At 53.1% G+C, this 13475-nt stretch overlaps 5 protein-coding genes across 5 annotated transcripts; 3 read left to right on the top strand and 2 right to left on the bottom strand.

The window, feature by feature from the left end:
- Nucleotides 1-59: 59 nt before the first annotated feature.
- Nucleotides 60-1151, top strand: LMH87_000478 (uncharacterized protein; the record flags this gene model as incomplete). Its single annotated transcript, XM_056198392.1, has 5 exons — nt 60-82; nt 301-413; nt 527-641; nt 1060-1066; nt 1122-1151. 5 exons carry the CDS (start codon nt 60-62, stop codon nt 1149-1151), a joined length of 288 nt encoding a protein of 95 aa, XP_056055346.1.
- A 656-nt stretch (nt 1152-1807) lies between these two features.
- Nucleotides 1808-2251, bottom strand: LMH87_000477 (uncharacterized protein; the record flags this gene model as incomplete). The annotated part of the gene is made up of 3 exons (XM_056198391.1): nt 1808-1827; nt 1893-2154; nt 2249-2251. 3 exons carry the CDS (start codon nt 2249-2251, stop codon nt 1808-1810), a joined length of 285 nt encoding a protein of 94 aa, XP_056055345.1.
- A 326-nt stretch (nt 2252-2577) lies between these two features.
- LMH87_000476 (uncharacterized protein) lies at nt 2578-3498 on the top strand (the record flags this gene model as incomplete). The annotated part of the gene is made up of 3 exons (XM_056198389.1): nt 2578-2705; nt 2842-3025; nt 3181-3498. 3 exons carry the CDS (start codon nt 2578-2580, stop codon nt 3496-3498), a joined length of 630 nt encoding a protein of 209 aa, XP_056055344.1.
- A 626-nt stretch (nt 3499-4124) lies between these two features.
- On the bottom strand, nt 4125-4949 carry LMH87_000475 (uncharacterized protein; the record flags this gene model as incomplete). The annotated part of the gene is made up of 1 exon (XM_056198388.1): nt 4125-4949. The coding sequence occupies one exon, from the start codon at nt 4947-4949 to the stop codon at nt 4125-4127; it is 825 nt and encodes a 274-aa protein (XP_056055343.1).
- Nucleotides 4950-7162: 2213 nt separating this feature from the next.
- Nucleotides 7163-13255, top strand: LMH87_000474 (uncharacterized protein; the record flags this gene model as incomplete). The annotated part of the gene is made up of 1 exon (XM_056198387.1): nt 7163-13255. The coding sequence occupies one exon, from the start codon at nt 7163-7165 to the stop codon at nt 13253-13255; it is 6093 nt and encodes a 2030-aa protein (XP_056055342.1).
- Nucleotides 13256-13475: the final 220 nt, after the last annotated feature.

Below are 13475 nucleotides of genomic sequence, written 5' to 3'. Positions count from 1 at the left end.
CCAGCCTCTCCCGCGATGTCTTGATTATTACCGCCCACTGCCGTAATAGCTGGGTACCTATGTGGCCACAGCTGACACAGAGGTAAGCCAATAGTGAGCCTCACTCAGTGCTTGCCTCACCCAGAGAGATCTTGCTTTTCAACAACGGAGGAGACCTTGTACCAGTGCTGCCCTTGTATCGGGATCCTGTTTCTGAGACGGGCCGCTGCATGTCAATCGCCTCTCACTTTCTTATTATTTGCTAGACAGCCCCTTACTATCCTTGAACAATATGGCATCCACTCAATTCAGTTGCTCTAGGAACCTCGGCGTAGGAACAATCGATCTTTTGCAGAAATATCTACAAGGGATTCCGCATCGTGTCATCTTCGCAGTTTTCATCGCAATTTCTTACTCCCTGCGCCACATCGGAGGTACATGAAGCTACATGCCTCCGCCGACTCGCTGCTATTTTTTTCTTTTGGCCGGGATCCACCAGGCAGCGGTTGAGCCGTGCTAGGTTCCTCTTGGCCCCCTGTCTGCGCAGGAGTCCCACGAGTCCCTGGACTCCCTCCCCTACAGCCCCTTTCACCCGGCGAGCCGCTAAAATTCCAGAAGGACAAGCGCAGTGTCTTGTTTCGCGGAGAGAGCAGACCCAAGAGGTTTGTGCAGAGGCATTGCTATTGGAGGGCGTACCGTGGAAATCTTTTTACAACGGTGCAACCATTGACAGATCTGGGAAGACCAATTGCAACGTAGCTGTTGATATAGTCTGTATCACAATTGCGCATCGCAACCTGGCCGTTTATTTCAATTCCGCCAAAATCCCGGCTAGCCGAGCACCCACCTAGCCGGGTCTTGTGCAGATTGCTGCCGCTACATCATGCCGCTGGCTTTGCAAGGCCCAAGTAGGACGTGCGCCAGCAAGCAAACGTCTTCCAACAAATGCAAATGCTCCCATTCGTCAGTGCATTGTAAAGCTGTCTTTTTAGTCTTGCATGACCTGTCCAAGACTGCAGCTCTCTGCCACATCCTGCTCAGCAAACTTGGGTTTTACTTGCACGCTACGTGACGGTATAGGCTGAGCGTGAGCCGGTCTGGCCGATCCGCCACAAGCAATCACATGCCTAATTGCGCAACAGGGATACTGCTTCTTTTTTCCTTGGCCATAGTCGAGACCCAATAGACGGCGATATTATACTTGCAATTCTAATCTGCTAATAGAACTACAAGCCTCTCCAACGGCCTCAAGGTAATCCGGGCCAGGTCCCGTGTCGTGTCACGTGATGTCATATACATGCTCTTGAGGTTGGCAGAGATGTCGCCTCTCAATGAATGAATATGTACGAGCACGTCACTCTATGACTCCAACGCCCAAGACTCGGTCATTTCCTGGAATATGATAATCTTGTTCATTATTTTGCCCACAACTGCTCTGTTGCACACACCAGTTGTAATGGCACAGATCTTGCCACCCAAAGCATGATTATACTATAAAAAACGTACTTGCACTTTCGACTCGCATCCTATCCCGAGACCATACACTGGTTTCTTCTAGTTGGTGTCACCAATTGTCCCGTTGTAACGGCGAATCGGCGTTCCAGTCACGGCGCACAGGTGCCACAGCAATTGTCATGAAGAGTTTTTTTTATTTCATTCCGTTGCCGTTTGCTCATGCAAATTCGGTTTCTAGGTATGCTTAACCGAGTATGGAAAGCGTCCCAACCAGGCAGTTCTTTGCCTTGTATCTTTTCCCCATTCCTCGGCCATATATCATTCAGGCCATTATGACGCCAAACTTCCAGAAAACATCGTGATCGAAATTCGCTTAAGCAGCAATGGCACGGGCTGTCAAAGTTTGTCAGTTTTGCGTTCTTGTGGTGGTCATCAGACATTCGGGATGGGTCGCATACTGTAGATCTTCATCTTGCTGTGCGTGGTGATGGGCTTGATCAAGCCCTTCTCCTCGAGGTCGGTGATGCACTGGCGGGCCAGAGAGCCGTTGATCTTCATGCGGTCGACGAGAACAGCGACGGTAACCAGGCGGTAGGACTGGACATCCTTGTAGAGCTTCTCGGAGGTGGACTTGTCGAGGATGACGGCGTGTTGGGCCTTGTCCTTGACCTTGCCCTTCGACCACTTCTTCTTTTGCTTCTTAGCTCCAGCAGCAGGCGCCTACAACGTAAAAAAATCGAATGTTAGTTTATTGCGCTCTGGGCATTCAGTTCGTTTCGGCGAGCATTGTCGTCGTAGGCTGGTGTGGGCGTACCATTTTGATGTGATATGATTTGACGTTGACGGAGTGTGGAGGAACAACGATTTTTCGCCAAAGCTGCGAAGTCGACTACCACTTTGGCGATGGGTCCCCCACCACCGGCCACGGGAGGGCAGGCTTGCCCTAACAATCGTGGCGTGTAGGGTACGCACCTAAATTTTTGCAACACCTGATTGGCCCACATGGCACCCACCAAAATTTACCAAAGCCCTCCTCTGCCGAGCCAGACCTCCAACTTTACGAAAAAATCCCATTCACGACAACCCGAGCATACTAACCGCAGTCCCCCGCCATCCACGGAACCATCGACTGCTATATTCAAAATGTCTGAGGGCGGTGATATCGACGTTCTCCCCAACGTCCTTCCCAAGGACGTCGCCAAGGAGGTTGGCAACGTCAAGTTGTTCAACAAGTGGGACTACGATGTCGAGGTTCGCGACATCTCCCTGACGTACGTTTATATCTGAAGTGCTGCGTGTGCGCGGGCAAGAGGAGAGGGATACGAGAGCCGACGCGAACGAATTCCTCCCTTGCCTGCGCCATGGAAACGAATTGGAACGAGTATTCTGACGGATTTGATCATACAGCGACTACATCTACCTGAGCAAGCCCGTCTATGTCACCCACTCCGCCGGCAAGTATGCTGCGAAGCGCTTCCGCAAGGCCAGCTGCCCCATCATTGAGCGTCTCACCAACTCTCTGATGATGCACGGCCGCAACAACGGAAAGAAGCTTATGGCTGTCCGCATTGTCGACCACGCTTTCGAGATCGTGAGTGACCACTCCCCAACCGAGCCCTGCTCCACCCGAAGAAAATTCAACAACGCCACTACGACAGAGACGGGACACGCACCGCACGGCGAATTGGACAGCGAATGGGACTTGTTCAAATAGACGTCGATTTACTGACTTGGGAATTTTTATAGATCCACCTCATGACCGACCAGAACCCCATCCAGGTCGCCGTTGACGCCATTGTCAACTGCGGTCCCCGCGAAGACTCTACCCGAATTGGTTCCGCCGGTACCGTCCGTCGCCAGGCCGTCGATGTTTCTCCCCTCCGCAGAGTCAACCAGGCCATCGCCCTCCTCACCACCGGTGCCCGCGAGGCTGCCTTCCGCAACGTCAAGTCTATTGCCGAGTGCCTTGCTGAGGAGCTGATCAACGCCGCCAAGGGCAGCAGCAACTCTTACGCTATCAAGAAGAAGGACGAGCTGGAGCGTGTGGCCAAGAGCAACCGATAGAGGGTTTCATCACAAAAACTGGATTTACGGCTGGATGGAGTGCGGCTTTTGCGTGGTTCTGGGATATTACAGAATTGCATTTTTTGCGTTTCGGGTCTAGAAACGCGGCTACTGATTGTTATCAAAATGTCTCTAGTCAATAAAACTGGGCTCTAAAGAAGCCCGTTGACCTAATGAAGATGAAGCAAGTCGTCTGCTGCGTGCATGTTGAGTGTTGTGATTGTGGTCATTTTGCTGCGACGGTGTATTTTGGTTCTCAATTGACACATAAGTGCAAACGCTCGCTGCATATTTGTCAGGACCAATATTGACGTCAGTAGCCCGGGTATCTAAGTACAAATGCTGACGGTAAAGCATCCATGGTCTACGGACTGGGCCTGCAACTAGGTGGAATACCGCAACGAAGTGTTCTGCGCAGTGAATATTTGCGTATTTTCATCTTCTTGAACTATTATGAATCCCAGATTATCACCTTGTTGGGCTGCAGCACCATGCCATTCTATTTCTAACTGACGAAAAAAGTATATTGCCCGACTCTAGTAGAGTCATATATGTGCTTTCATTCAGGTCATTTAAAATCATAAGCTCTATAGAATTCCATAACTGGTTGCATCAGTCATTGCTCGTTAGATTCGTACCTTCTTCTCATCGATAGGCAAGCGTTGGAACATGCCGACGTGAACTATGCCCTCCTCCCACCATGTTCCCATGCCTTCGTCAACCTTGAATCCGCAGCGCTCCCAGAAGGACTGCACCTTTTGCTGCGCATGCACACAGACCAGGCCGCCCCATGATGGAATTTCAGTCTCTCGCCTGGCGCCGACCTGCTCGAGCCCCAGCTCCGTGATGCTGGGGTCGAAATACGACGGGTTCTCCTTGAGCCACTGCAGCACGGTGTTGACCAGCAGGCCCGCGATCCTGTTGCCTCGAAAGTCCTTTTGCACGGCCAGCCGGCCGAGCTTGACGTACGACTCCCTGCCGTCGTGGTACGTGGTTGGCCGGTCCGCCGCAAAGGTGGGCGCGCTGCTGCTGTCATTGCGCTCGGGTGAGCCGCTGGCCGTCTCGTCGCCCTCGAGGACGTTGTTCCAGTAGCGGCCGCCGCTGACGGGATGGGGGCTGTGCGGAAAGGGAACGAGACGGATGGTGCCGATGGGGGTGCTGCGCGTGGAGCTCTTGCGCGGTTGGACGATGGCGCCCGTCTCGTCGCGGACCTCGTGCTCCTGGGTGGTGTGGACGCTGGCGTAGGCGACCCAGTGGCAGCAGCGCGGGTCGTCGACGTCGAACTCGTTCTCGATGGCGATGCCCTGCTCCTTGACGAAGACGTCCTCGCGCACCTCGGTGGCGTCGAGAAAGGTAGAGGGTATTTCGGCGGGCTGCTCCTCGCGCGGGGAGCCCGGCTTGTAGCCCTCGAGCTTGCTAGGCTCGACGAGCGAGATGAAAGGCGTTCCCATGGCGGGTCGAGTGGGCGTGTGCTCGTTTAGCAATCCGATGATGTATGCTGAGGGGAGAGGGGAGAATGGCGAGATTCGAAGTAGCTCGTTGGGTTTATCATAGACATGGACAACTGTCGTAGTTTCAGTTGTCGGTCAAAATGCAAGGCGGGGGTATATGGGGTCGAGGTGGTGTGTGGTTGTGACAAGAACAGCAATGAGTGTCTTGATATGACGTTGAGTCAGAGACCCCCGCCAAGCGCACTTCAACGGCGGCCACCTTGCGCCAGGCCAGACCTGAATTAGTAGGTACCTAGGTAGGCAGACACGTTAGATAGCTAGTTATGGAGCGAGTTTCGTTTTGTGCTTGAGCAGTTTACTACGGGAGGCGGTGAGGATTGCGGGCGCCTGCCAGCGCAGAATGGATATCAATAAACCAACTACATTGAAACAGGTGTTTTGCGTCTCCAGATTGGCGCAGCCATCATTGCGGCGAGTCAACCCCCCAGGGACCGATCTATTTTCCACGGCCATTTTGGTTTAGCTCCATGCCAGTCGCAAGCGGCTACCCTGGAATGAGCCTGGCTGGGCAGGAACACATCCATGATCGCACAGGCTGTCATTGATTGAGATAAAAGCACCGAAGAGTTGTATTGGCGACTGTGATGGGTTCATCCGGCCGAGAAGTATCATATATATGCACGCGTGCGTGGGTAAGGGTCTGGTTGAACATGCACATAGGTGGCGCACCCTTGGTGTGGTGGTGCAGTAGAAGTGGCATCGCAGAAATGAGGGTTGCAACGATTCAGCGTTGCGAGCGGCCTGCCTACGTCATAAGGCTGCACGTTGGCTTTGCGAGCATGTGTCGCCTCATCTTCGCCGTTCCCCCTTATCGAGAAGGGGTTTTGGGCAGCCCAAATGATATCCGTGTCTTGCGCTAGTCCAACGTATTGATATGCGGCATATGGACATTGGATGGTATGCGGGAGCTGGGTGGCTGCACGGACCGGATAAGTGAGGTACTTGTAGCGCGCCCCGTGCCAAAGTCGCTTGCGGGTGGCACAGCGGCAGTTGTTCGCAGGACCAGATACCAAGCCATGTAAGGGGCAGCAAGTACCGAACGAAGGGTCTTTAGCTGTCGGGGACTAAAAATCTTGCTGTTCGTTTTTACCAGTTTCTGCCCCGAGACAAGTTTGCAAGTTTGTTCGCAGTGTACGCATAAGGTACCATATGCTGCAATAATTACGCGCCTGTCTCCCAGGAAGCAGTCGGTCCATGCCAGGGCTCTTCCGGACGTTGATGCCCCTGATCTGCCTGTTGCAGCACTCACTGTTATTAATTACCTATCCCCTGTAATGCTGGCGCGGATGGTTCCAGATATCCCCATTACCGGACTCCACTGACGATGAGCTAGTGGCTCTGTGCACGCCCAAAGAAGCAAAAAAACACTACGGTTTAGCGGGATGCGACCTTTGGTGGTGATTTCAGGGCGACCAGCATTTGCGGTGGTGATGCCTGTGGTGTTGTACCAGTAATGCAATTGACGGTGTTGGGCTGTCGTGACAATGCAGACAGTCTCAGTCGATTCATGTATCCGTACGCCTCCAAGGTACTCTGAAGTCTGGGTATGCTTCGTGCACCACATGCCGAACATTTATTTTCCTTGCGCATTGTGTGTAGCAGTGATGCAAGACACAATGCTCCATGTCGTTCCATTGTGCTCCTTTTGGGTAGCATGCTCGGGGCCAACCTGAGCTTGACAGGTACCAATTGTGCTGAATCGCATGTGCGCACACTGCTGTACCATGGCCCATGCCCATGCTGCACCACCACGGCTGTACCAACCTCCACCTTCAGAGCTTCCCCATTTCGCGTCCCTCACTCAGGGGTGTGTGCAAGACCCCCCAGAGACTTTTTGCCCGCCCACGTTTTCCCCCAACATCGAATGCTTCTTAGCGGCTGCTTTTTTTCTTCCCGAATCTGATTTCGACATTCCTCGTCGCTAATCTTCAAAAAGACAAATCACCTTGCGACTGTTCCAAAGGCTACCGGAGCTTCATGTTGTGCTAGCGCTGTGCCCCGGCCACCAGCAACCTCAGTCTCCGCCGGCTGGCAAGCTTGATACTGTCTAGGCTTCCAGGCCAATCCCGTTTGTGCCTCGTGCGCAGCAATTGGTCCAAGCCGCTTCTCTCAGAGTTGTCGCATCGTCGACACTCGCTGCAAGCATATTTGCCATGCCTTGGCACCCGCTCCCGCGCATCGCCTTTGCGGTTGCAACTTTTCCCTTCACCGCCGAACGACCTGCCGACCTCCCCCTCGAAATTGGCGATGAGCTATACATCATTGAGGAAACCGCCGACAGCAACTGGCTGAGGGGCTATCTCGTCGCCCCTCCCAGTTTGCTTGCAGGTCTCACCTCTGTCCAGGGCCAGACGCTCGAGGCCAGAGTCTTTAGCGGTATCTTTCCTCGCAGCTGCGTCGAAGTTCGAGAAATGCTCGGCGAATCCGAAGATGGAGATGACCACACCACCGAAGATGACCATGATACCCAGACGAGGAGAAATGAACGGCGGCAGGAGGGAAACGGATCTGAAGATTCTGCCAAGGGTGGGCTGGAAATCGACGTTGAGAACATCCACAAGCAAACAAAGTCCAAGTCCCCGCGCAAAAGTCGAGCGCCTTTGCGAGAACTGCCCAACGGCACCAGTCCCAAGCTCTCGATCCCCATCAAGCGCGATCCAAAGATGCCGCGCCCTCCAGCACCAGTACCAATGCTCAAAATTGGCGACGAAACACCCACATCGGCATCCGAACCCTTAATAGACGAAATATCATCCTGCCTGCGCGAATGGCACTCCAAGAACCTCCACCAGCTTCTCCTCGCCAGAGAATACTCCAAGCTCGACAAGCTCTCCCAGCTCATCACCAAACTCAACCTCCATCGCCAACAGTTTCTATACAATGTCCTCACTTCGCGCGAGTACGAGGCCCTCCGAGAAAAGACGGTATGGAACTTGGTACAGGTCAACAAGCTTTGCGGCGGCGAAGTCATTGTGCGTGATCCTGCTGCTCGCGGCCGCATCCTGACTGGGGAGGACTCTGTGGTGGCTCTCACTGAGCTGCAGTCTAGCATGAGCCTCCTTGACGAGCCCCCAAAGCCGGCACTTGAGCTTGCCAGCTTGCACCATTTACTTCTCGACGTCAAAGGTTTTGCTGGTGCCTCTACAGAGGAAACTTGCCTCGTTGCCTACTTGGCCAGCAAGCCGCACCACGACAAGCCCATCAATCTTTCGGAACCCTTCAGTATCGACGTTCCTGCAGGGCGTACTATGGGTAGCCTCATGCAGGACGGCGCCACGCGAACGCTGTTTACCGACTTGTCCAGTCTCGATGTCGGCGATGTCCCTGCCGCCGAGTCAGATCTTTATCTAGTTGTCAAAGTTCTGTCTCCGCAAAGAATCGAAATGATGTCGCCCCAGACGAGATCGGGCAGCTTGGGCGACAACTACTACACTCGAGAGCATACGAAATCACTACCAATTAGCGGAGGCAAAGGCTCAAGGAGAAGCTTCATGTGGGCTGCCAAATCTACGAGATCCACGTTTTCCCGAGGCTCACCGTTTGCCAAAATGGACGCTGTCAATGAGCAGCAGGCGCAGGGAGATCGACCATACTCGAACCGCACAGAAAGCCGCGGCGAGTACGGCCCACCCAGCACTGCCGGCTCTCAAGCTAGCATGGTAGCTGACGAAGTTCAAATGGCCCAGCGCACCGTTGGCGTCGGTGTCATGAAATTGAACGCCATTATGAAGCAAGAGGAAGAAGTTGAGCATGTTATCAGCATCTGGGCGCCCTCCGCAAGACCAATGACCGACAAAGAAATGGGCGAAGAGTGGAATCCAGTCATTCGAGAAATTATGGGCCATTCATCAGAATCATTCGAGAGAGCAAGACGTGGCGAACGACTCCAGGTCTCGCTCAAGGCCTTTGATCACCCGGATCCCGATGACCTAATCAAAGCCACGCCAACAATCTTGTCAGGGGTGCTGAAAACTCGCAGAATCGGTTTCTCCGGTGCACCAACACGACCCAGATCCGACATCTACCTGACTATCAACGCCGCGGCCCTCGCGAAGCAGAACCTCCTCTCTAGATACGGGGGAAGTGCTACCAGCATGCCGCCTGGAATGCAGGCATCGAACTTGCAGGTGACGCTGGAAGTTCGGCATCGATCCGGTACCAAGATGGAGAACTGCATTTTCCCCTCCTCTAATAGCAGTGGCGTGACGACTTTCAAATCTGTCGCTACTGAACGTGGTGAGGCATGGAACCAAACACTTCGCCTGTCGCTCGCCGCCGATGAAGTAGCCCAAGCCCACGTTGTCATGTTTGTGAGCGACATGCCAAATCCTCCTTTCGCCGTCGCACACATACCTCTGTGGGACAGCGAAGCATTCATTCGTGATGGTCCGCACGGCTTGCTGCTCTATAAGATAGATGAGCATACCTCGACAGCACAGGCAGGACCAACAGGCAAGGGTGGATATCTCTCTACTGTTTGGGCACCACGGGGCAGAGACGAGCGCTCAGTCGAAGTGACTGGCCCGCTTGCATTGCTGCTCATTGAAACATTTCTATGTAGCACACGCTTCTCGCAAGACCGTGTCATCCTTGGCCTTTTGAAGTGGAAAGACCTATCACAAGAAGATCTTGCTGCTGTTCTGCGCCAAATCAATTTCGTGCCCGAGATTGAGATTGTGAAACTGCTTGGCGATATTCTTGACGGCTTGTTCGGCATCTTGGTCGAGCACTCTGGTAACAATGAATACGAGGACCTCGTGTTTACGGCCTTGGTCAGAGTGCTGGGTATTGTTCACGACAGACGTTTTAACCTGGTTCCCCTGGTTGATCAGTACGCTGAGAAGCAGTTCAACTACCCTTTTGCGGCTTCCTGCCTTGTTCGTGCTCTTACACGTCTGCTTCAGCATCCAACAGAAACAGAGGCTGCTCGCAAGCTGAGATCTACTTTCAAGATTGTAAGACACATTCTCAAGTTTATCACACAAGCGCGCAGCCAGCAGCGAGCCAAAGAGGCAGGGATTGGTATCAAGACCTCGGCGCAGGGCTTCACCAAGCAGCTCCGATCAATCTTCAAAGCCCTAGAAGAAATGATGCGGAATCCGGCCCCCGTTCTGGTTGGCAGCCAAACCCTTGTTGTGCAGCATTTCCACACCTGGCTTCCCGAGCTGACGGACATGCTCACGGCTGAAGAAATTCTGCATATCGCCATTGACTTTATGGACTCTTGCACCGATGTCAAGGGCAAGTTGACTCTGTACAAGCTGGTTCTCATCATCAACTATTCCAAGTTGGATATTTTCAGCCACCCTGACCAGAGATCTGCTCTGAGCGCCAATACTGTCCGCTGGATTAGTCCCCATTGGGGTCACTGCCCCGATATGACTGACCAGTGGAGGAGCCAGATCCGACTATGCTGCTCTATCCTTGCCAACCAGCTCGACTACATTGGTCCCGAAATTCCTGACCACGCGCCCAGGGTCATTGACTCCTACCTGTCAATTCTGGCATCGCCCCCACCAACACGAAAGAAGCTGTCACTCTTGTTTCCTTCATCGTACCCGTTCCCGACAAAGCCCACTTCACAAAATGTGGACTTTGACGAAGCTTTGGCTGAATTGTCCGCTATTCTGTCCGCCATCTCAAGCTCACCAGTGGGAATGCAATTGGAACTGGCAGACAGCGATGTTCAGACAATGCTGGAGAACGTGCTCCAGGTACAAATGAGCATTTTGAAGGGCGAGGCATTTCCAGAAGGCTGGCTTAGTGTACACATCTATCATCACAAGTCGGCTATGCGCACCCTTCAATACTTGGCCACAATTCTTTTGGAGTCCTTCCTACCTCACCCCGATGATGCGGAAACCTTTAATACCGATCTATGGAGGTTGTTCTTTGAGACATTGCTGAAACTCGTCGGCAGCCCTTCGCTTGCGCTGGAGACTTTTCCTGAGCAGAAGAGACGAGCTGTTTGGAAGATTGCCGGCGATGTGCGTGAGGATGGTGCTGCTCTTCTACGTAGAACGTGGGAGGCTATCGGGTGGGAAGCAAGTAATGAAGAACGCACCAGATACGGACTGGCCAAGATGGGCGGCTACCAAGTCCAGTATGTTCCTGGCCTGGTTGGGCCAATTGTGGAGCTGTGCTTGAGTGTCCACGAGGGCTTGAGAAGAATGGCTGTTGAAGTATTGCAAACCATGATTGTCAGCGAATGGACATTGAGCGAAGATCTCTCTGTCATCCAAACGGAGATGGTTGACTGCCTCGACGTTTACTTCAAAACCAAGCCGCTGACAGAGAGCGTTTTGCAAAAACTTTTCCTTGGGGGGCTGATGGAGAGATTCGCTGCTCTTGCTGGAACTGACGATGAACCCTTGACAGAGGCTCTGCAGGACCTCACTGGAACCTTGGACGAGTTCTTGGATCTTTTGGTCGCGGTCCACAGCGGCGACAATGGAAGTGGAGCTTTTGACATCATCAACCGCCTTCGACTCATGGAATTCCTTCGAGACATGCAAAAGGAGGAGATTTTCGTGCGATATGTTCATCAGTTGGCAAACCTGCAGGCAGAATCACGCAATCATGCTGAGGCCGGTCTTGCACTGCGGCTGCACGCTGAGCTCTATGAGTGGGATCCGAATCGAGAGACTAGCGAGATGGTTGATCCTGAGTACCCAGCCCAAACACACTTTGAGCGCAAAGAGCGGATCTACTTTGACATGATAAAGTATTTCGAAGAAGGCGAGTCTTGGAGCAATGCGTTGACGGCATACAAGGAGCTTCAAGCTCAGTATGAAACCAACATCTACGATTTCGCCAAGCTTGCTCGGGCCGAGCGCGCCATTGCCACCATCTACGAAACCATCTCGAAAAGCGAAAAGCTCGTTCCCAAATACTTCAAGGTTATATACCGCGGTCTTGGCTTCCCAACCACCGTGCGTGACAAGCAATACATCTATGAAGGCTCTCCAGGCGAACGGGCTGCAGCGTTCACGGACAGAATGCAGGAGCAATATCCATCTGCCAAGATTATCACTAATGAGGATGGCGACGAAGTCGAAGGACAGTTCTTGGTTATTTCTATTGTGACCCCACACCGCGATCTGACTCACAAGATCTACCAGCGAACCCGTGTTCCTCAGGTCATTCGTGACTTCTTGCTCTCCTCTCACCCGCAAGTCTTCTCTATCACAGCGAAGCGTACAACTTCCGGACCTGTTCAAGATCACCATTCTCTGAAGTTGGTTTTCACGACTGCTGAGCCCTTCCCGACAATTCTGCGCCGAAGTGAAATCATTGATGTAAACGAGCTCGAGCTCTTTGCCCACGAGACTGCTTTAGAGCGCATTGTGCGCAAGACGCAGGAGATGGCTACTTTGGAGCGTCGCATCTCAGAAGGCGAGGAGCAAAACATGCAGCTTCTTTTGGACGCTGTCGCAGTTTCTGTGAATCCCAATTCTGACCAGAGTGTAGCTTGCTATCGCAAGCTTCTTCCCAATCCGAAGAATGAGAATGAAGATGACGAGGACGAGGAAGAAGAGGAAGAGGAGCAAGAAGAGCTAAGCCCTAGCGATGCGGCTATCAAGACAGCTCTGATTGACCACGCCATGATGCTCAAGAGGTGCCTGGCGCTGTTTGCGCGGACCAAGTCTGACCCCTTTGCTGCCGGCAGGCACGACGAATTGCTTCGGCACTTTGAGAGCACATTTGCTCCCGAGATTCTCACCTTTGCACCCCCGGCCCCTGTCAAAGAGTTGATATCCACACCGTCGACAGTTTTCAGAGGCACTTCTCCCTCCATCGAACAGAGCCCTAGGTGGCAAACGGTGGTTTCTCCTAATGGTGGTGCGAAGCTAGAGGAAGCATCGGTTCGCCGCATCTCTCTGCAGCAGCCGCGAGGCACGCGCTTGAGCTTCCTCGGCGGCAAGAAAAAGAGTGTCGATCAACAGCCCGACCTGACCGGCATCAGCGAGTCGCCGAAGAGCCACGGCCACAAGCGAAGCCTCAGCAAAGACAACGGCATGCGGCAGACCATCTTTCGATCGCACTCGAGCGAGGCCAGCAGCGCAGAGCGACGAGGCAGCTCTACGAGCACGGAGAGGCGCGAGTCGCAGGACGACCAGCACGCGCCGGCCAAGGAGTCCGGCCTGATGAAGCGCGGCAACAGCGTGCGGAAGCGATTCAGCATGCTTAAGCTGGGTATCAAGAACAAGAACAGCGCCATCATGGGCAGCGTTGACGAAGAATAAAGAGAAAAAGCGATAAATTCCCGTTGCATGTCAGCACTGTTGCAGCCTTTTCTTGCAATCCATCAGCGAACACATTTTGCATTCGCCTTTTCCATTTTTCTTACATCGCAAATTATTGTACAAGAGATGTTCATATCCATTCTCTTTTCTGTTACTGCTTTTTCTTCGCCTTTACAACTACATGTACTCTTTTTTCTTCTTTCGTTCTTTTACTCTGTAC

Source organism: Akanthomyces muscarius, chromosome 6 (assembly GCF_028009165.1).
Source record: "Akanthomyces muscarius strain Ve6 chromosome 6, whole genome shotgun sequence".
NCBI classification, from domain to species: Eukaryota; Fungi; Ascomycota; class Sordariomycetes; order Hypocreales; family Cordycipitaceae; genus Akanthomyces; species Akanthomyces muscarius.
The sequence above is the reverse complement of the archived record's forward strand: the minus strand, read 5'-3'. Positions and strand labels throughout refer to the sequence as shown.